Genomic DNA, 17,766 nt, shown 5'->3' with positions numbered 1-17,766 from the left:
TCTTCTTTTTCCTCCTTAACTTCATATAAACCCAATTTTCTTTAAGTAGCACCTTTCAGGATGTAATGGACTGAATGTGTCATTCCAAAATATGTTGAAGGCCTAACCCCCAATGTGGCTGTATTTTAAGTAAAGAAGTAATTAAGATTAAATGAAATCATAAGGGTTGGGCCCTGATCCGATAAAATTGGTTTCCTTACAAAAAGAGACACCAGATCTCTTGTGGTCTCTCTTTCTCTCCCTCTTTTCACTCTCTCTCTCTCTCCCTCTTTTCACCCTGTGAGGTCAAAGCAAGAAGGCAGCTATATGCAAGCCAATAAAAGAGCCCTCAACAGAATCCAAACCTGCAGACCTTAATCTGAGACTTCTCATCTCCAGATCTATGAGAAAATAAATTTCTGTGGCTTAAGACACCCCATTTATGGTATTTTGTTATGGCAACTGTGCAGACTAAGACACAGGATAAATGTAAATTTATTTCTCTTATAATCGTCTAATTTTTCTTTCTTTTTTGTTTGCTAGTGGGGTATCAGGATGTTTTAAAACTAGTTTTCACTATAAAGAATATTGCAGTAATATCAAATACGTAATAGTTCTCTCTGGATGATAATTAAACAAAGTAGCATGAATACCATGATTTCCAAAACAATTTTAAAACTTAGAGGATGACAACACCCTCACAACCTTTTTCTTCTCCTTTGTAATAGTGACAGATACTGCAAAATTGGACGGGAGCAAGAAGCTTGTACACTAAATATGCGAGCTATCCACAGGATGACTTAACCTTAAACTACAGAGTTTCACTGTGCTCTGGTGTAAAAAGCATCAAGAAGTGATCAAACACTATTTTTGTGTATTAGTTTTTCATGACGATATACAATATACGTTCTGTACCAACACTGAGTTTATTTGTTCAATGTAAACAAAAAAGAGAATTTATTTGCTCACATAATTTCCTAGTCTATGGTTAAGATGCTGCTATGGTAGAACTGAGTGGCTCAAAAAAAGAAAACACAGCCTCTCCATTACTCGGTTCTACTTTCCCCTGTGCTGGCCTCTTTCTCAGACAGCCTCCCCCTAAGTGATGATAAAAATATTTATCAGCAGCAATGGGTTTTTATTATCTGCACAACTAGAATTCCAACGAATGGGAATGTCCTTTCTGAATAAATCTAGTAAAGGTCATTGGCTTTGCTGGGGTCACATGTCTATTCCTGATCCAATCACCTTCCTTCAGAAGAACAAAGTACTTTTATTGGTCAGACCTGGGACTGTACCTATTTCTGAGGCTGAGGTTAAAGTCAGCCTCGCCTAAACACGTGGACCAAGAATGGGAGATGCAGTTCTTTGTAGAGAAATTAGACTCTAGGGAAAAACAGCTGAGAAATTTACTCCCCTTTCATTTCATGTCCCATCCTCAATTATATCCAATAATATTATTCAACATAGCATATCAAAGTCCAAAAACATTAAAATCCAAAATCAAATTCTCTAAGTTAAAGTTTAGAGAAAGTAAAGTATTCTTTGATTTCTTGGTCTGTTCATTTTCAGCTTTAGGAGTTTTCCCAGTAGAACCTGTGATCTGAGATATCTCTCACTAGAACTGAGGTACTTATCCCAGGAAAAATGTTATTCCCATAATACAGTATTTATTGTGATTTAATGATATCCAAAATAGGAAGGGAAGATGGATGGCTCTCAACAGGATGCCAGGATGTCTATGCAATTGTCCAGAATCCTTGGTCTATGAACCTAAACACAGTTAGGAGACTTCTCCCCACGGAAAATCAATTTAGGCACTATACGCTGACTATATCTAGGGTAGGAGAATGTCCTACATAAACTGTCTCCTTTCTTATAAGTTTGAGACACCACTGCCTTCTGGCAAAGTTATAAATTTGCAACAAGTACAACCCAAGCACCAGCTTTTACCTGAGATTTCTTTCTTTTTTATCCTGTGGATCGCAGGAGATTTCCATTTCCCCACTGAACTCTGTGTTCCCAGCACTTAACGTGCTGCACTGATGGTACCTAGTAACACAACCTCCACAATATTTTGGGGACAGGCAGTCTCTTTTTCAGTGTCATATTTCAGTGGCTGCCACCACTGCCTTATTGAGGACCTGCTTATGCCTAAGACACTCGCCTCTAAAGGAAGCTGCTACTCTTTCTCACCTTGATTTCAGCTGGAAGATCTCCTTTTCCAGACTGCCAAACTGAAGCTGCTTTTGATGCTTCTCAGTGGTGCGCCCCTAGGGGCCCAGGAAGAGCAGTGCCTCTGCCGCATGTTCCTCAGGACACCAGCATTCCTGGCTGTCTCCTCTGCCTTTGGGTTCTGTAAAGTTCTTGGACATGATCCCTCAGGATACTGACAATGCCTGCTTGCTTACCTTCTATATTACCTTGAAACTCAGCAACTCCAATATTTTCACTTTTGAACATACGAATTCAAGATTCATTGTCCCCTTCCCGCTTCTTACCAATATCCAGCTTTTAAAGTATTCACGTCTCCTCCACAAAGCCCTTGTGCTTTCGGGAAACTTAGTCCTGCTTGTAACTTTGGAAATAATTCAGTTTGGTTTTAGCCAAGCTGCAGAATCCATTCCCCCAGCAAAAATTACTGGTATGTGACCTAGGCTAGACCAGTGAGGATGAATCCCAGAACTTTTGCTTGCAAATGCTCGATAAAAGCACTCTTGCTCCCCCTACTGGTTATGAAACAAGAAGCATGCGCTGGCAGCCATCCTACAACTCCAAGAAGTGTGTGATGGAACTTGGATGGAAAAATAATTGTTGTCTTTATCAAAGTATTACCTTGGAAGAGACTAAATTTACTTCAAAGAAAAGCTGACCAAACTAATTGAGAGACTCCCCTTTGAGAATACAGTACCAATTCCAGAGCATATTCCTTTCTATACGTTTATATTCACTGGTGGAAAACCCCTGTCCTGTGAGGGTGGGTTTGATTTTTTAAACACCCTAGGTTACTCAAAACCAAAAGTAAATAGGTATGTGATCAATTTTAGTAATGGCATTTCCAGGGTTTTTAAAAAGCAGAACTTTTTACTTGTGAGTAGTTTCCTTATTGCTAAAACACTAGTCCTGAAGTCAGTATCTCTTTGAGCAAATAAAACCACTTCTGTTCAATGTGAGAAGAAAGTGTTTTCACTTCTTAATTGCATCTTAGTGAACTCTGGATTTTCTTTGACCTTTAAAAATAGTTACATTCTATTGAATCTCAAAATAGCTAATCCTTTTTAAAAAAGTTTTAGCACCTGTACATTTCTTTTTAAGGGCTAAAACTCCAAGTTTACTTTGTCAAATTGCCAAGGCAACCAATAACATTGCCATATTAACACCTGCGTGTGACATCGTTGAGTGAAGACATTGCAAAGAGGATGTTTAAAAGTTGAATGTGTGTTCTGCATAGTCTGGCGCTCTCAGACAGCCAAACAGGATAGAGGCCAGATGGTTCCATATCTGTGTGGCCTCCCACATATCTTACATGCATTTGGAGCTCCTATTTTATAGAATTAACTGTTGCCAATTCCTTGTAACTCTCAAAACCCCCTTATTATCCATTCCAACAAAGGACATAGATATAATAAAGTTTGGCAAGAAACATTTAATCCATTTCAGCTCTCCCAAGTAGTACTATTCCTCTATCAATCTAAAGACACCAAATTTTGTCCTATTTTTAAAAATACCTCCAGTGAAGGAGTTTTCGCCAGTAACTTATCTCAGAATCAAGCATTCTAAGAGTCTGGTTTTTGTTATAACAAATAATCATACAATTATTTTTAAGACCATGGGAAGAAGGATATTGTACTGATCTTCTCGAAATCCCTTTTGCAGAAAGATGAGTCCTTGTGAAGCTTACTTTTACGAAAAGTAAACTGTAGGACAGTAAACTGACAGGACATAAGAAAGTCAGATTCTCTGATAACCTGACAAGCTTTTCTACATATTTACTTATAATATTTTGAGATGAACAAATGATTAAGAGGAATTTTTCTTTGAGGCTTGGCTTTCCTAATTCTAGATAATAATCATTTGAGCTTTTTTTTTATAGCATCTTTCTTCAGAGATGCTCTAAGAACAGCCATCAGCCATCTCATTTGTCGTCAGGAGGCAAATGTGAAATTGTGTTTCATTTTTTACTTTAGAAATGAATTTGTGGCTGGGCGCAGTGGCTCACGCCTGTAATCCCAGCACTTTGGGAGGTCGAGGTGGGTGGATCACCTGAGGTCGGGAGTTCAAGACCAGCCTGACCAACGTGGAGAAACCCCATCTCTACTAAAAATAGAAAAATTAGCCTGGCGTGGTGGCGCATGCTTGTAATTCCAGCTACTCAGGAGGCTGAGGCAGGAGAATTGCTTGAACCCAGGAGGCGGAGGTTGCGGTCAGCCGAGATTGTGCCATTGCACTCCAGCCTGGGCAACAAGAGCGAAATTCCATCTCAGAAAAAAAAAAAAAAAAAAGAAAAAGAAATGAATTTGTAAGGTATCTAATGGATAGCCAGGGTTTCTCCTTCTGTAAACAAAGTAATAAAAACAATTTTAAGAAGCTTTGTCATTTTTAAAAATGATTCAATCATCTAAGTCTAGAAAATAAAATGGTTATGGGACCAAACTAAAAAGAAAAATTAGTGAAAAGGAGACCCTCCTTTTAATTTCTTCCGATTAAAATTTTTAAAGTGTGCATTGGATGGAAGGAAACGAGGTATGATATAATCTTAATTGTACATAGTGCCTAGTATATAACACGGGAAGCAGAAAGTTTATCTCCCAAACAAATATGACAATGAGTTATTGAAACCGCAAGCCAGTTTATTTATCAATGATGTCAGTACTCAAAGTTGTCCAGTTAAAATCTACTTCCTCTTGAAAAACAAAAATACACTGAAGGAAGATGCAAAGAGCTAAGAGTGGTATCACGATTTCACAGCAGTGATTGTAAGACAGTGAACCACACGGAAATGGGAAAACTTGAAAAGAAACAAGTATCAGGGCCAAATTAGAGAAGATATGAGTAGGGCCATCACTAGAGATGAAAACAGAGAAACCTAAGAAAACCAGTGCTGGCAATGAATTATGCAAGTGGAAAATACATCTGTAGAGGGACTAGATAGAAGGACCTAGATCTAACTCCAAGTACTTGATTGGAGAAGAGAGGGAGAAAGAGAATTTATAGAATTAACTGTATAGAAGCCTAAAAAATAAGATTATCAGCCTAGTCATGTAAAGTCTAGAAGTTCCTTTATTTGCTCATCACCTTTCCTTTTTCTATAAGACTATTAAGCAGAAGGTCAGTAACAGCAAATCTACCCTTTCCCGTCTTGGTTTAAATTTTATAAGGAATCTGAAGAGGCTGTGGATCAGTTGGCATTACAGTGGGAAGAGCTTATTGAAGCAAGGTTGACAATAGATCTTGTCATTCTGCTCCCTGAAAATGCCCTTCGACAACTGTGTCAGGCAGAAAGCACACACAAAGTGCTCAGGATGGAACTTGTACCCCATGGCAGTGATACAACGGCCAGTGATGGGCTGCCCACATCCATGGCAGAGCGTTCCCCGGCGGTGATGGTAATGGAGCTCACAGAATGGACGTCCATCCAGTTCAAAGAAGGAGCCAGTAGAAAAACTGGTGAAGCAGTCCTAGGGGTAGAGAGAAGAGAGAGAAAAGGAATGCAAATGTCAAGAGGTAAAATGTCAGCAAAGTAAAATTTTCAGCCTTGAAATTCCTGCCAGTTACCTGCCAGCTACAGGAATTTCCCTCAGGTTCTTGACAAATGGAGACTAGATTTCCCACTTGCAAAACAGACAAGCAAAGGGATCTGTATTTCATTTCTCCTTCAGGATGCCCACATCCATTCCTCATTCAAGACTGTGAACCCTTTCACTAACTGCAGCTCTTCCTCTCAGAGAGGACAACCCTTGACTTTCCCTAAGTCCAAAAGAAAAGTGATTATACAGACCCCACAAACAAAGCACTCTGGGTGCCAGACAGTGTCCATGGCTGAAAGGTAGTTTTCCAACACTGGGCGATTGCAGCCACCACACTTGGGTGAGAACATGGCTAAGAAATCCTTTCGGCAATATGGCTTCTTGTCCTTCTCATGAAAGCCTGGAGAGATAAAATCAGGAATTCACTGTTGCAGGTTGAGCCCTGAAAGCTACACTGGAGACTGAGAGGAGGCCCTTTCAATCTTAGTGTCCTCATATTCAAAATAGGATGATTATTGTTACCTAATTCAAAGGGTAGTTGTAAGAAATAAATGAGATAATGCAGATGAAGTGTTTTGGCATTGTGTCTGGTTCATAGTAAACATTTAATAAGTGTTAGGGGCTATTGCTCCTCAGTGCCTTTGTACTAAGTATTTCCTTGGCTTGGATAGTTCTGTCCCAGAACCTGATATAGTTGCCCTCTTCATGTGATGCAAGAATCACTCAAATATCATCTTATCAGAGAGGCATCTCTTCAGTCCCTCCTCATCACATCATCTTCTTTCACTGTCTTTATGGCATTTACCTTTATCTAAAATCATCTTTGTGGTCTGTCTCCCCTTACAGGAACATTAGCTCTGAGAGAAACTAGATATTGTTGATCTTGTCACCATTATATCTCTAATATCTAAAACAGCAACTGGGAAAAAAAAAAGTGTCTGATATTTTAAAATAAAATACTACTAAATAATAATTTCCAAATGGATGCAAGATCTAAACATAATGACTCATACCATATATTTGAATTAAAAATAGATGTATTCCTTTTTTATTTTTTGTGTGGGTATATTATTTTTATTGTTTAGCAGCAGTGTATGAAAATCCCAGTTATTCCTCAGTCTTTACATCACTTGATATATCCATATATTTCCTTTTTAATCAATCAAATGGATGTTATCTATCTATACAATGTTATCTCATGGTAGTTTTGATTTGTATTTCCCAAAAGGCTAATGATACTTAGGGTTTTTTTAATGTGTGCATTTGCATTTCATATCTTGTCATTAATGATGTATTCCTCTTTAATCTGGAAATAGAAAAACTGTCATAAATAGAACCCAAATTCCAAAAGCAAGTTAAATATTAATAAATTTAGCTACATAAAAACATATCTGAATGACTTACACATGTCAAAAAATCACCATAAACAAAGACAAAGAACAATCTGAAGGAAATATTTGCTAATTATATTCCAGAAAGACATAGCTAATACAAAGAGCTCTTAAGTATATGTATGGTTTCAATTATTGTTGTACATAATTAAAAAGTGAAAAAATTGGCCAGGCGCAGTGGCTTGCACCTGTAGTCCCAGCACTTTGGGAGGCCGAGGCTGGTGGATCACAAGGTCTGGAGATAGAGACCATCCTGGCTAACATGGTGAAACCCTGTCTCTACTAAAAATACAAAAAATTAGCCGGGCATGGTGGTGGGCGCCTGTAGTCCCAGCTACTTGGGAGGCTGAGGCAGGAGAATGGCGTGAACCCAGGAGGCAGAGCTTGCAGTGAGCCAAGATCGCGCCACTGTACTCCAGCCTGGGAGACAGTGAGACTCTGTCTCAAAAAAAAAAAAAAAGTAAAAAAATTAAAATGGAAAAACATGAATCCCTAAAAAATTGAATCAAATTGAAGAAAATTAACTGTATATCAAACTGATGACATGAGCAATAAAATAAATAATTTGGAGATTGCTGGCAAGATGACTGAATAGGAACAGCTCAGGTCTGCAGTTCCCAGCGAGATCAACACAGAAGGGAGGTGATTTCTGCATTTCCAACTGAGGTAACCAGTTCATCTCATTGAGACTGATCAGACAGTGGGTGCAGCCCATTGAGGGCGAGCCAAAGAAGGGTGGCCTTACCCAGGAAGCACAAGGGGTCAGGGAACTCCCTCTCCTAACAAAGGGAAGCCATTAGAAACTGTGCTGTGAGGAACAGTGCACTCCGGCCCAGATACTGTGCTTTTCCCATGGTCTTCACAAACCGCAGACCAGGAGATTCCCTCTTGTGCCTATGCCACCAGGGCCCTGGGTTTCAAGCACAAAACTGGGTGGCTGTATGGGCAGACAGTGAGCTAGCTGCAGGAGTTTTTTTGTTTTTTGTTTTTCATACCCCAGAGGAGCCTGGAATGCCAGTGAGACAGAACTGTTCACTTCCCTGGAAAGGGGGCTTAAGCCAGGGAGCCAAGTGGTCTGGCTGGGTAGGTCCCACCCCCATGGAGCCCAGCAAGCTAAAATCCACTGGCTTGAAATTCTCACTGCCAGCACAGCAGTCTGAGCTTGACCTGGGATGCTAGAATTTGGTGGGGGGAGAAGCGTCCACCATTGCTGAGGCTTGGGCAGGTGGTTTTACCCTCACAGTGTATACAAAGCCACTCAGAAGATCAAACTGGGTGGAGCCAACCACAGCTCAGCAAGGCTGCTGTGGCTGGACTGCCTCTCTAGATTCCTCTTTTCTGGGCAGGGCATCTCTGAATAAAAATGGCAGCAGCCCCAGTCAGGGGCTTATAGATAAAACCCCCATCTCCCTGGGACACAGCACCTGGGGAAGGCGTGGCTGTGGGCACAGCTCCAGTAGACTTAAACATCCCTGCCTGACAGCTCTGAAGAGAGCAGTGGATCTCCCAGCACAGGGTTTGAGCTCTGCTAAGGGTCACACTGCCTCCTTGAGTGGGTCCGTGGCCCCCGTGTCTCCTGATTGGGAGACACCTCCCAGTAGGGGCTAACTGACACCTCATACAGGAGAGCTCTGGCTGGCATCTGGTGGGTGCCCTGCTGGGATGAAGCTTCCAAAGGAAGGAACAGGCAGCAATCTTTGTTGTTCTGCAGCCTCTGCTGCTAATACCCAGGCAAACAGGGTCTGGAGTCGACCTCCAGCAAACTCCAGTGGACCTGTAGCAGAGGAGCCTGACTGTTAGAAGGAAAACTAACAAACAGAAAGGAATAGCATCAACATCAACAAAAAGGACATCCACTCAGACACTCCATCTGAAGGTCACCAACTTCAAAGACCAAACGTAGAAACATCCAAGAAGATGGGGAGAAACCAATGCAAAAAGGCTGAAAATTCCAAAAACCAGAACACCTCTTCTCCAAAGGATCACAACTCCTCACCAGCAAGGGAACAAAACTGGATGAAGAATGAGTTTGATGAACTGACAGAAGTAGGCTTCAGAAGGTGGGTAATAAACTCCTCCGAGCTTTATAAAGGAGCATGTTCTAACCCAATGCAAGGAAGCTAAGAACCTTGAAAAAAGGTTAGACAAATTGCTAACTAGAATAACCAGTTTAGACAAGAACATACATGACCTGATGGAGCTGAAAAACACAGCATGAGAACTTTGTGAAGCATACACAAGTATCAATAGCTGAATCGATCAAGCAGAAGAAAGGATATAAGAGATTGAAGGTCAACTTAATGAAATAAAGCAAGAGGACAAGATTAGAGAAAAAAGAATGAAAAGGAATGAATAAAGCCTCCAAGAAATATGGGACTATGTGAAAAAAACACATCTACGTTTGACTGGTGTACCTGAAAGTTATGGGGAGAATGGAACCAAGTTGAAAAACACTTCAGGATATTATCCAGGAGAAGTTCCTCAACCTAGCAAGACAGGCCAACATTCAAATTTAGGAAATACACAGAACACCACAAAGATACTCCTCGAGAAGAGCAACCCCAAGACACACAATCATCAGATTCACCAAGGTTGAAATTGAGAGGTGACAATGTGCTAGCAGCCCTCGCTCGCTCTCGGCACCTCCTTGGCCTCGGCATCCACTCTGGCCGTGCTTGAGGAGCCCTTCAGCCTGCCGCTGCACTGTGAGAGCCCCACTCTGGGCTGGCTAAGGCTGGAGCCAGCTTCCTCTGCCTGCAGGGAGGTGTGGAGGGAGAGGCACGGGCAGGAACTGGGGCTGCATGTGGTGCTCGTGGGCCAGTGCGAGTTCCAGGTAGCACGGGCTCAGCAGGCCCCGCACTCAGAGTGGCCGGCCAGCACCACCAGCCCCAGGCAGTTAGGGCATTAGCACCCGGGCCAGCAGCTGCGGAGGGTGCGCTGGGTCCCCTAGCAATGCCGGCCTACCCATGCCATACTCGAATTCTCGCCAGGCCTCAGCTGCCTCCCTGTGGTGCTGGGCTTGGGATCTGCAGCCCGCCATGCCTGAGCCCCCCCCGCAGTGGGCTCCCATGCGACCCGAGCCTCCCTGACAGGTGCTGCCCCCTGCTCCATGGCATCCAGTCCCATCGACCACCCAAGGGCTGAGGAGTGTGGGCGCATGGCATGAGACTGGTGGGCAGCTCCACCCGTGGCCCTGGCACGAGATCCACTAGGTGAAGCCAGCTGGGCTCCTGAGTTGGGTGGGGACTTGGAGAACTTTTATGTCTAGCTAAAGGATTGTAAATGCACCAATCAGCACTCTGTGTCTAGCTCAGGGATTGTAAATGCACCTATTAGCACTCTGTGTCTAGCTAAAGGTTTGTAAATGCACCAATCAGCGCTCTGTGTCTAGCTAATCTAGTGGGGACTTTGAGAACTCTTATGTCTAGCTAGAGGATTGTAAATGCACCAATCAGCACTCTGTGTCTAGCTCAGGGATTGTAAATGCACCAATCAGCACCCTGTCAAAACAGACCAATCAGCTCTCTGTAAAATGCACCAATTAGCAGGATGTGGGTGGGGCCAGACAAGGGAATAAAAGTAGGCTGCCTGAGCCAGCAGCAGCAACCCACTTGGGTCCCCTTCCACACTATAGAAGTTTTGTTCTTTCACCCTGCAATAAATATTGCTGCTGCTCACTCTTTGGTTCCGCACTGCCTTTATGAGCTGTAACACCACGAAGGTCTGCAGCTTCACTCCTGAGGCCAGCAAGACCACGAATCCACCGGGAGGAATGAATAACTCCAGATGGGAGGAACGAGCAACTCTAGATGCACCGCCTTAAGAGCTGTAACACTCACCGCGAAGGTCTGCAGCTTCGCTCCTGAAGCCAGTGAGACCATGAACCCACCAGAAGGAAGAAACTCCGAACATGTCTGAACATCAGAAGGAACAAACTCCGGACACACCATCTTTAAGAACTGTAACACTCACCGCGAGGGTCCGTGGCTTCATTCTTGAAGTCAGTGAGACCAAGAACCCACCAATTTCCGACACAAAATGAAGGAAAAAATGTTTAGTGCAGCCAAAGAGAAAGGTTGGGTAACCCACAAAGGGAAGCCCATCAGACTAACAGCGGATCTCTTGGCAGAAACCCTACAAGCCAGAAGAGAGTGGGGGCCAATATTCACCATTCTTAAAAGAATTTTCAACCCAGAATTTCATATCCAGCCAAACTAAGCTTCATAAACAAAAGAGAAATAAAATTATTTACAGACAAGCAAATGCTGAGAGACTTTATCACCACCAGGCCTGCCTTACAAGAGCTCCTGAAGGAAGCACTAAATATGGAAAGGAATAACTGGTACCAGTCACTGCAAAAACATACCAAATTGTAAAGACCATAGATGCTATGAAGAAACTGTATCAACTAATGGACAAAATAACCAGCTAGCATCATAATTACCAGATCAAATTCACACATAACAAGATTAACCTTAAATGTAAAGGGACTAAATGCCCCAATTAAGAGACACAGACTGGCAAATTGGATAAAGAGGCAAGACTCATTGGTGTGCTGTATTCAGGAGACCCATCTCACGTGCAAAGACACACATAGGCTCAAAATAAAGGGATGAAGGAATATTTACCAAGTAAATGGAAAAAAAAAAACTAGGGGTTGCAATCCTAGTCTCTGATAAAAAAGACTTTAAACAAACAAAGATCAAAAGAGACAAAGATGGGCATTACATAATGGTAACGGGATTAATGCAACAAGAAGAACTGACTATCCTAATTATATACGCACCCAATACAGGAGCACCCAGATTCATAAAGCAAGTTCTTAGAGATATACAAAGACTCTTAGACTTCCACACAATAATAGTGGGAGACTTTAACACCCCACTGTCAATATTAGACAGATCAATGAGACAGAAAATTAATAAGGATATTCAGGACTTGAACTCAGCTCTTGGCCAAGCAGACCTAATAGACATCTATACAACTCTCCACCTGAAATCAACAGAATATACATTCTTGTCAGCACCACATCACATTTATTCTAAAATCGACTATGTAATTGTAAGTAAAACACTCCTCAGCAAATGCAAAAGAACAGAAATCAGAACAAACAGTCTCTCAGACCACAGTGCAATCAAATTAGAACTCAGGATTAAGAAACTCACTCAAGAACAGGCAACCTACAAAATGGGAGAAAATTTTTGCAACCTACTCATCTGACAAAGGGCTAATATCCAGAATCTACAATAAACTCCAACAAATTTACAAGAAAAAAACAAACAACCCCATCAAAAAGTGGGCGAAGGACATGAACAGACACTTCTCAAAAGAAGACATTTATGCAGCCAAAAAACACATGAAAAAATGCTCACCATCACTGGCCATCAGAGAAATGCAAATCAAAATCACAATGAGATACCATCTCACACCAGTTAGAATGGCGATCATTAAAAAGTCAGGAAACAACAGGTGCTGGAGAGGATGTGGAGAAATAGGAATACTTTTACACTGTTGGTGGGACTGTAAACTAGTTCAACCATTGTGGAAGTCAGTGTGGCGATTCCTCAGGGATCTAGAACTAGAAATACCATTTGACCCAGCCATCTCATTACTGGGTATATACCCAAAGGACTATAAATCATGCTGCTATAAAGACACATGCACACGTATGTTTATTGCAGCACTATTCACAATAGCAAAGACTTGGAACCAACCCAAATGTCCAACAATGATAGACTGGATTAAGAAAATGTGGCACATATACACCATGGAATACTATGCAGCCATAAAAAATGATGAGTTCATGTCCTTTGTAGGGACATGGATGAAACTGGAAATCATCATTCTCAGTAAACTATCGCAAGGACAAAAAACCAAACACTGCATGTTCTCACTCATAGATGGGAATTGAACAATGAGAACACATGGACACAGGAAGGGGAACATCACACTCTGGGGACTGTTGGGGGGAGGGGGGAGGGATAGCATTAGGAGATATACCTAATGCTAAAAGACGAGTTAATGGGTGCAGCACACCAACATGGCACACGTATACATATGTAACTAACCTGCACATTGTGCACATGTACCCTAAAACTTAAAGTATAATAATAATAATAATAAAAGAAACTCACTCAAAACCGCACAACTACATGGAAACTGAAAACCTGCTCCTGAATGACTACTGGGTAAATAACAAAATTAAGGCAGAAATAAACAAGTTATTTGAAACCAATGAAAACAAAGACACAAAGTACCAGAATCTCTGGGACACATTTAAAGCAGTGTGTAGAGGGAAATTTATAGCACTAAATGCCCACAAGAGAAAGCAGGAAAGGTCTAAAATTGACACCCTAAAATCACATTAAAAGAACTAGAGAAGCAAGAGCAAACAAATTCAAAAGCTAGCAGGAGACAAGAAATAACTAAGATCAGAGCAGAACTGAAGGAGATACAGAATGAAAAACCCTTCAAACAATCAATGAATCCCGGAGCTGGTTTTTTGAAATGATTAACAAAATAGACAGACTACTAGCCAGACTAATAAAGAAAAAAAGAGAAGAATCAAATCGACACAAAAAAATGACAAAGGCGTTATCACTACTGATCCCACAGAAATACAAACTACCATCAGAGAATACTGTAAACAACTCTATGCAAATAAACTAGAAAATCTAGAAGAAATGGATAAATTCCTGGACACATACACTCTCTCAAATCTAAACCAGGAAGAAGTCGGATCCCTGGATAGACCAATAACAAGTTCTGAAATTGAGGCAGTAATTAATAGCCTACCAACCAAAAAAAGTCCGGGACCAGGTGGATTCACAGCAGAATTCTACCAGAGGTACAAAAAGGAGCTGATACCATTGCTTCTGAAACTATTCCAAACAATAGAAAAAGGGGGAATCCTCCCTAACTCATTTTATGAGGCCAGCATCATCCTAATATCAAAACATGGCAGAGACACAACAAAAAAAGAAAACTTCAGGCCCATATCCCTGATGAACATCAATGTGAAAATCCTTGATAAAATATTGGCAAACTGAATCCAGCAGCACATCAGAAAGCTTATCCACCACGATCAAGTCAGCTTCATACCTAGGATGCAAGGCTGGTTCAACATACACGAATCAATAAACATAAGCCATCTCATAAACAGAAACAATGACAAAAACCACGATTATCTCAATAGATGCAGAAAAGGCCTTTGATAAAATTTAACACTGCTTCATGATAAAATCTCTCAATAAACTAGGTATTGATGGAATGTATCTCAAAATAATAAGAGCTATTTATGACAAACCCACAGCCAATATCATACTGAATGGGCAAAAACTGGAAGTATTTTCTTTGAAAATCGGCACAAGACAAGGATGCCGCTTCTTACCACTCATATTCAACACAGTGTTGGAAGCTCTGGCCAGGGCAATCAGGAAAGAGAAAGAAATAAAGGGTACTCACATACGAAAAGAGGAAGTCAAATTGTCTCTGTTTGCAGATGACATGATTGTATATTTAGAAAACCCCATCATCTCAGCCCAAAATCTCCTAAACTGATAAGCAACTTCAGCAAAGTCTCAGGATACAAAATAAATGTGCAAAAATCACAAGCATTCCTATACACCAATAATAGACAGCAAAATCATGAGTGAAACTCATTCACAATTGCTATAGAGAATTAAATACCTTGGAATACAACTTACAAGGGATGTGAAGGACCTCTTCAAGGAGAACTACAAACCACTGTTCAAGGAAATAACACAGGACACAATCAAATGGAAAAATATTCCATGCTTCTGGATAGGAAGAATCAATATTGTGAAAATGGCCATACTGCCTAAAGTAATTTATATATTCAATGCTATCCCCATCAAGCTACCATTGACTTTCTTCATAGAATTAGAAAAAACTACTTTAAATTTCATATGGAACCAAAAAAGAGCCTGCATAGCCAAGACAATCCTAAGCCAAAAGAACAAAGCTGGAGGCATCAGCTACCTGACTTCAAACTACACTACAAGGCTACAGTAACAAAAACAGCATGGTACTGGTACCAAAACAGATATATAGATCAATGGACAGAACAAAGGCCTCAGAAATAACACCACACATCTACAACCATCTGATCTTTGACAAACTTGACAAAAACAAGCAACAGGGAAAGGATTCCCTATTTAATAAATGGTGTTGGGAAAACTGGCTAGCCATATGCAGAAAACTGAAACTGGACCCCTTCCTTGCACCTTGTACAAAAATTAACTCAACATGGATTAAAGATTTAAACATAAGACCTAAAACCATAAAATTCCTAGAAGAAAACCTAGGCAATACCATTCAGGACATAGGCATAGACAAAGACTTCATGACTAAAACACCAAAAGCAATGGCTACAAAAGCCAAAATAGACAAATGGGATCTAATTAAATTAAAGAGCTTCTGCACAGCAAAAGAAGCTATCATCAGAGTGAATAGGCAATCTACAAAATTGGAGAAAATTTTTGCAATCTGTCCATCTGACAAAGGGCTAATATCCAGAATCTACAAAGAACTTAAACAAATCTACAAGAAAAAAAAAAACAACCCCATCAAAAAGTAACTGAAGGATATAAACACGCACTTCTCGAAAGAAGACATTTATGTAGCCAACAAACATATGAAAAAAAAAGCTCATCATCACTGGTCATTAGAGAAATGCAAATCAAAACCACAATGAGATACCATCTCACACCAGTTAGAATGGCGATCATTAAAAAGTCAGGAAAGAACAGATGCTGGAGAGGATATGGAGAAATAGGAATGCTTTTACACTGTTGGTGGGAGTGTAAATTAGTTCAACCATTGTGGAAGACTATGTGGCAATTCCTCAAGGATCTAGAACCAGAAATACCATTTGACTCAGCAATCCCATTACTGGGTATATACCCAAAGCATTATAAATCATTCTACCATAAAGACACATGCACAAGTATGCTTATTGTGGTACTATTCACAAAATCAAAGACTTGGAACCAACCCAAATGCCCATCAATGATAGTCTGGATAAAGAAAATGTGTCACATATACACCATGGAATACTATACAGCCATAAAAAAGAATGAGTTCATGTCCTTTGCAGGGACATAGATGAAGCTGGAAACCATCATTCGCAGCAAACAAACACAGGAACAGAAAACCAAACACCGCATGTTCTCACTCATAAGTGGGAGTTGAACAATGAGAACACATGGACACAGGGAGGGGAACATCACACACCAGGGCCTGATGGAGGCAGGGGACTAGGGGAGGGATAGCATTAGGAGAAATACCTAATGTAGATGATGGGTTGATGGGTGTAGCAAACCACCATGGCACATGTATACCTATATAAGAAACCTGCACATTCTGCACATGTACACCAGAACTTAAAGTATAATAATAATAAAAATGAAATAGTTCATTCAAGTAACTTTAAATGATAGTGTTCAGAGTGTACAGTCCTAATGATGCAAAACAAGCTACAAAGAAATCTTAAACTGTTTTTATATATACTGGAAATTCGCTGAGAGTAGATTCTGATGCTCTTACCATATACACATGAAAAGGGTTACTATGAGTGAGGATGGATATGTTAATTTGCCTAACTGTAGTAAATATTTCACTGTGTATATCAAAATATCATGTTGTGTACCTTAAAAATATACAATAAAATAATACAATATATATACACAATAAAAATAATTTGTTCATTTACAATATTTATGTATTTTTTGAAATTATTACAGGTAGATTGCATAATAAAGCAAATAATTATATTAATGTATTTGGAAAGCAAGATTTCCAGCATTAAAAAAGACACAAGTAATCAAACAAATCAAACAAAAAACTGTATCATTACACTATATCAGATATATTAGTATGAACTCATGACTTACTTTTCTTTAAAAAAAAAACAACAACAACAGATTCTATCTGGGTGCAGTGGCTCCTGCCTGTAATCCCAGAACTCTGAGAGGCTGAGGCAGGAGGACTGGTTGAAGCCTGGAGTTCGAGATGAGCCCTAGGCAACTTAGTGAGACCCACTCTCTACAAAAAAATTTTTAAAAATTAGCCAGACCTGGTGGTACACGTCTGTAGTCCCAGCTACTCAGAAGGCTGATGTGGGAGAATTGCTTGAGTCCAGGAGTTCAAGGCTGTAGCAAGCTATGATAGCACCTCTGCACTCTAGCCTGGGAGATAGCATGTGACCCTGTCTCTATAAAATTTAAAAACCTTAAAAAGTAGATCTGAAGCTCTGTCCACTGAAAAACCTAAAAGAAATGACATCCCAGAAATAATGAACACTCCTAATTTTTAAATATCCTCAATGAGGCAGTCTTTTTGGAGAAATGGATGATTCCAAGTATGTGGCAGAGTTGACGAGATAGGCCTGATATATCTTGCTGTGCCAAGGAAATAGGAAGATTACTGGGATCATATCAGAAAGATACAGTAACCAAATTGAAGGGGCTACCTCTGACCTCAGATAAAAAAATTTGAGCATTAAAAAAATACTAATTCAATAGATCAAATTATATGAAGTATATATAACTCCTTGAGTTCATAATGATTTTTTAAAAATAAAAATTTATTAGTCTCCACTGGATATTGTTAATGAACTCATTCATTAC

At 40.4% G+C, this 17,766-nt stretch overlaps 1 protein-coding gene across 8 annotated transcripts in view; it reads right to left on the bottom strand.

Annotated features, from left to right (window-relative positions):
- Nucleotides 1-4,808: 4,808 nt before the first annotated feature.
- LPXN (leupaxin) overlaps nt 4,809-17,766 on the bottom strand; it is a 51,090-nt gene continuing 38,132 nt past the window's right edge. For all 8 annotated transcript variants that reach the window (XM_054524347.2, XM_054524348.2, XM_054524346.2 and 5 more), the window contains 2 exons: nt 5,978-6,126; nt 4,809-5,657 (listed from right to left, as the gene is read on the bottom strand). In XM_054524347.2, the coding sequence (XP_054380322.1) occupies nt 5,388-5,657; nt 5,978-6,126 (419 nt within the window). In that variant the 3' untranslated portion in view covers nt 4,809-5,387. The remainder of the gene's footprint in view (nt 5,658-5,977; nt 6,127-17,766) is intronic.

This window comes from Pongo abelii, chromosome 9, assembly GCF_028885655.2.
Source record: "Pongo abelii isolate AG06213 chromosome 9, NHGRI_mPonAbe1-v2.0_pri, whole genome shotgun sequence".
NCBI classification, from domain to species: domain Eukaryota; kingdom Metazoa; phylum Chordata; class Mammalia; order Primates; family Hominidae; genus Pongo; species Pongo abelii.
Note: the sequence above shows the minus strand (reverse complement) of the source record. Positions and strands in the feature narration are given on the sequence as shown.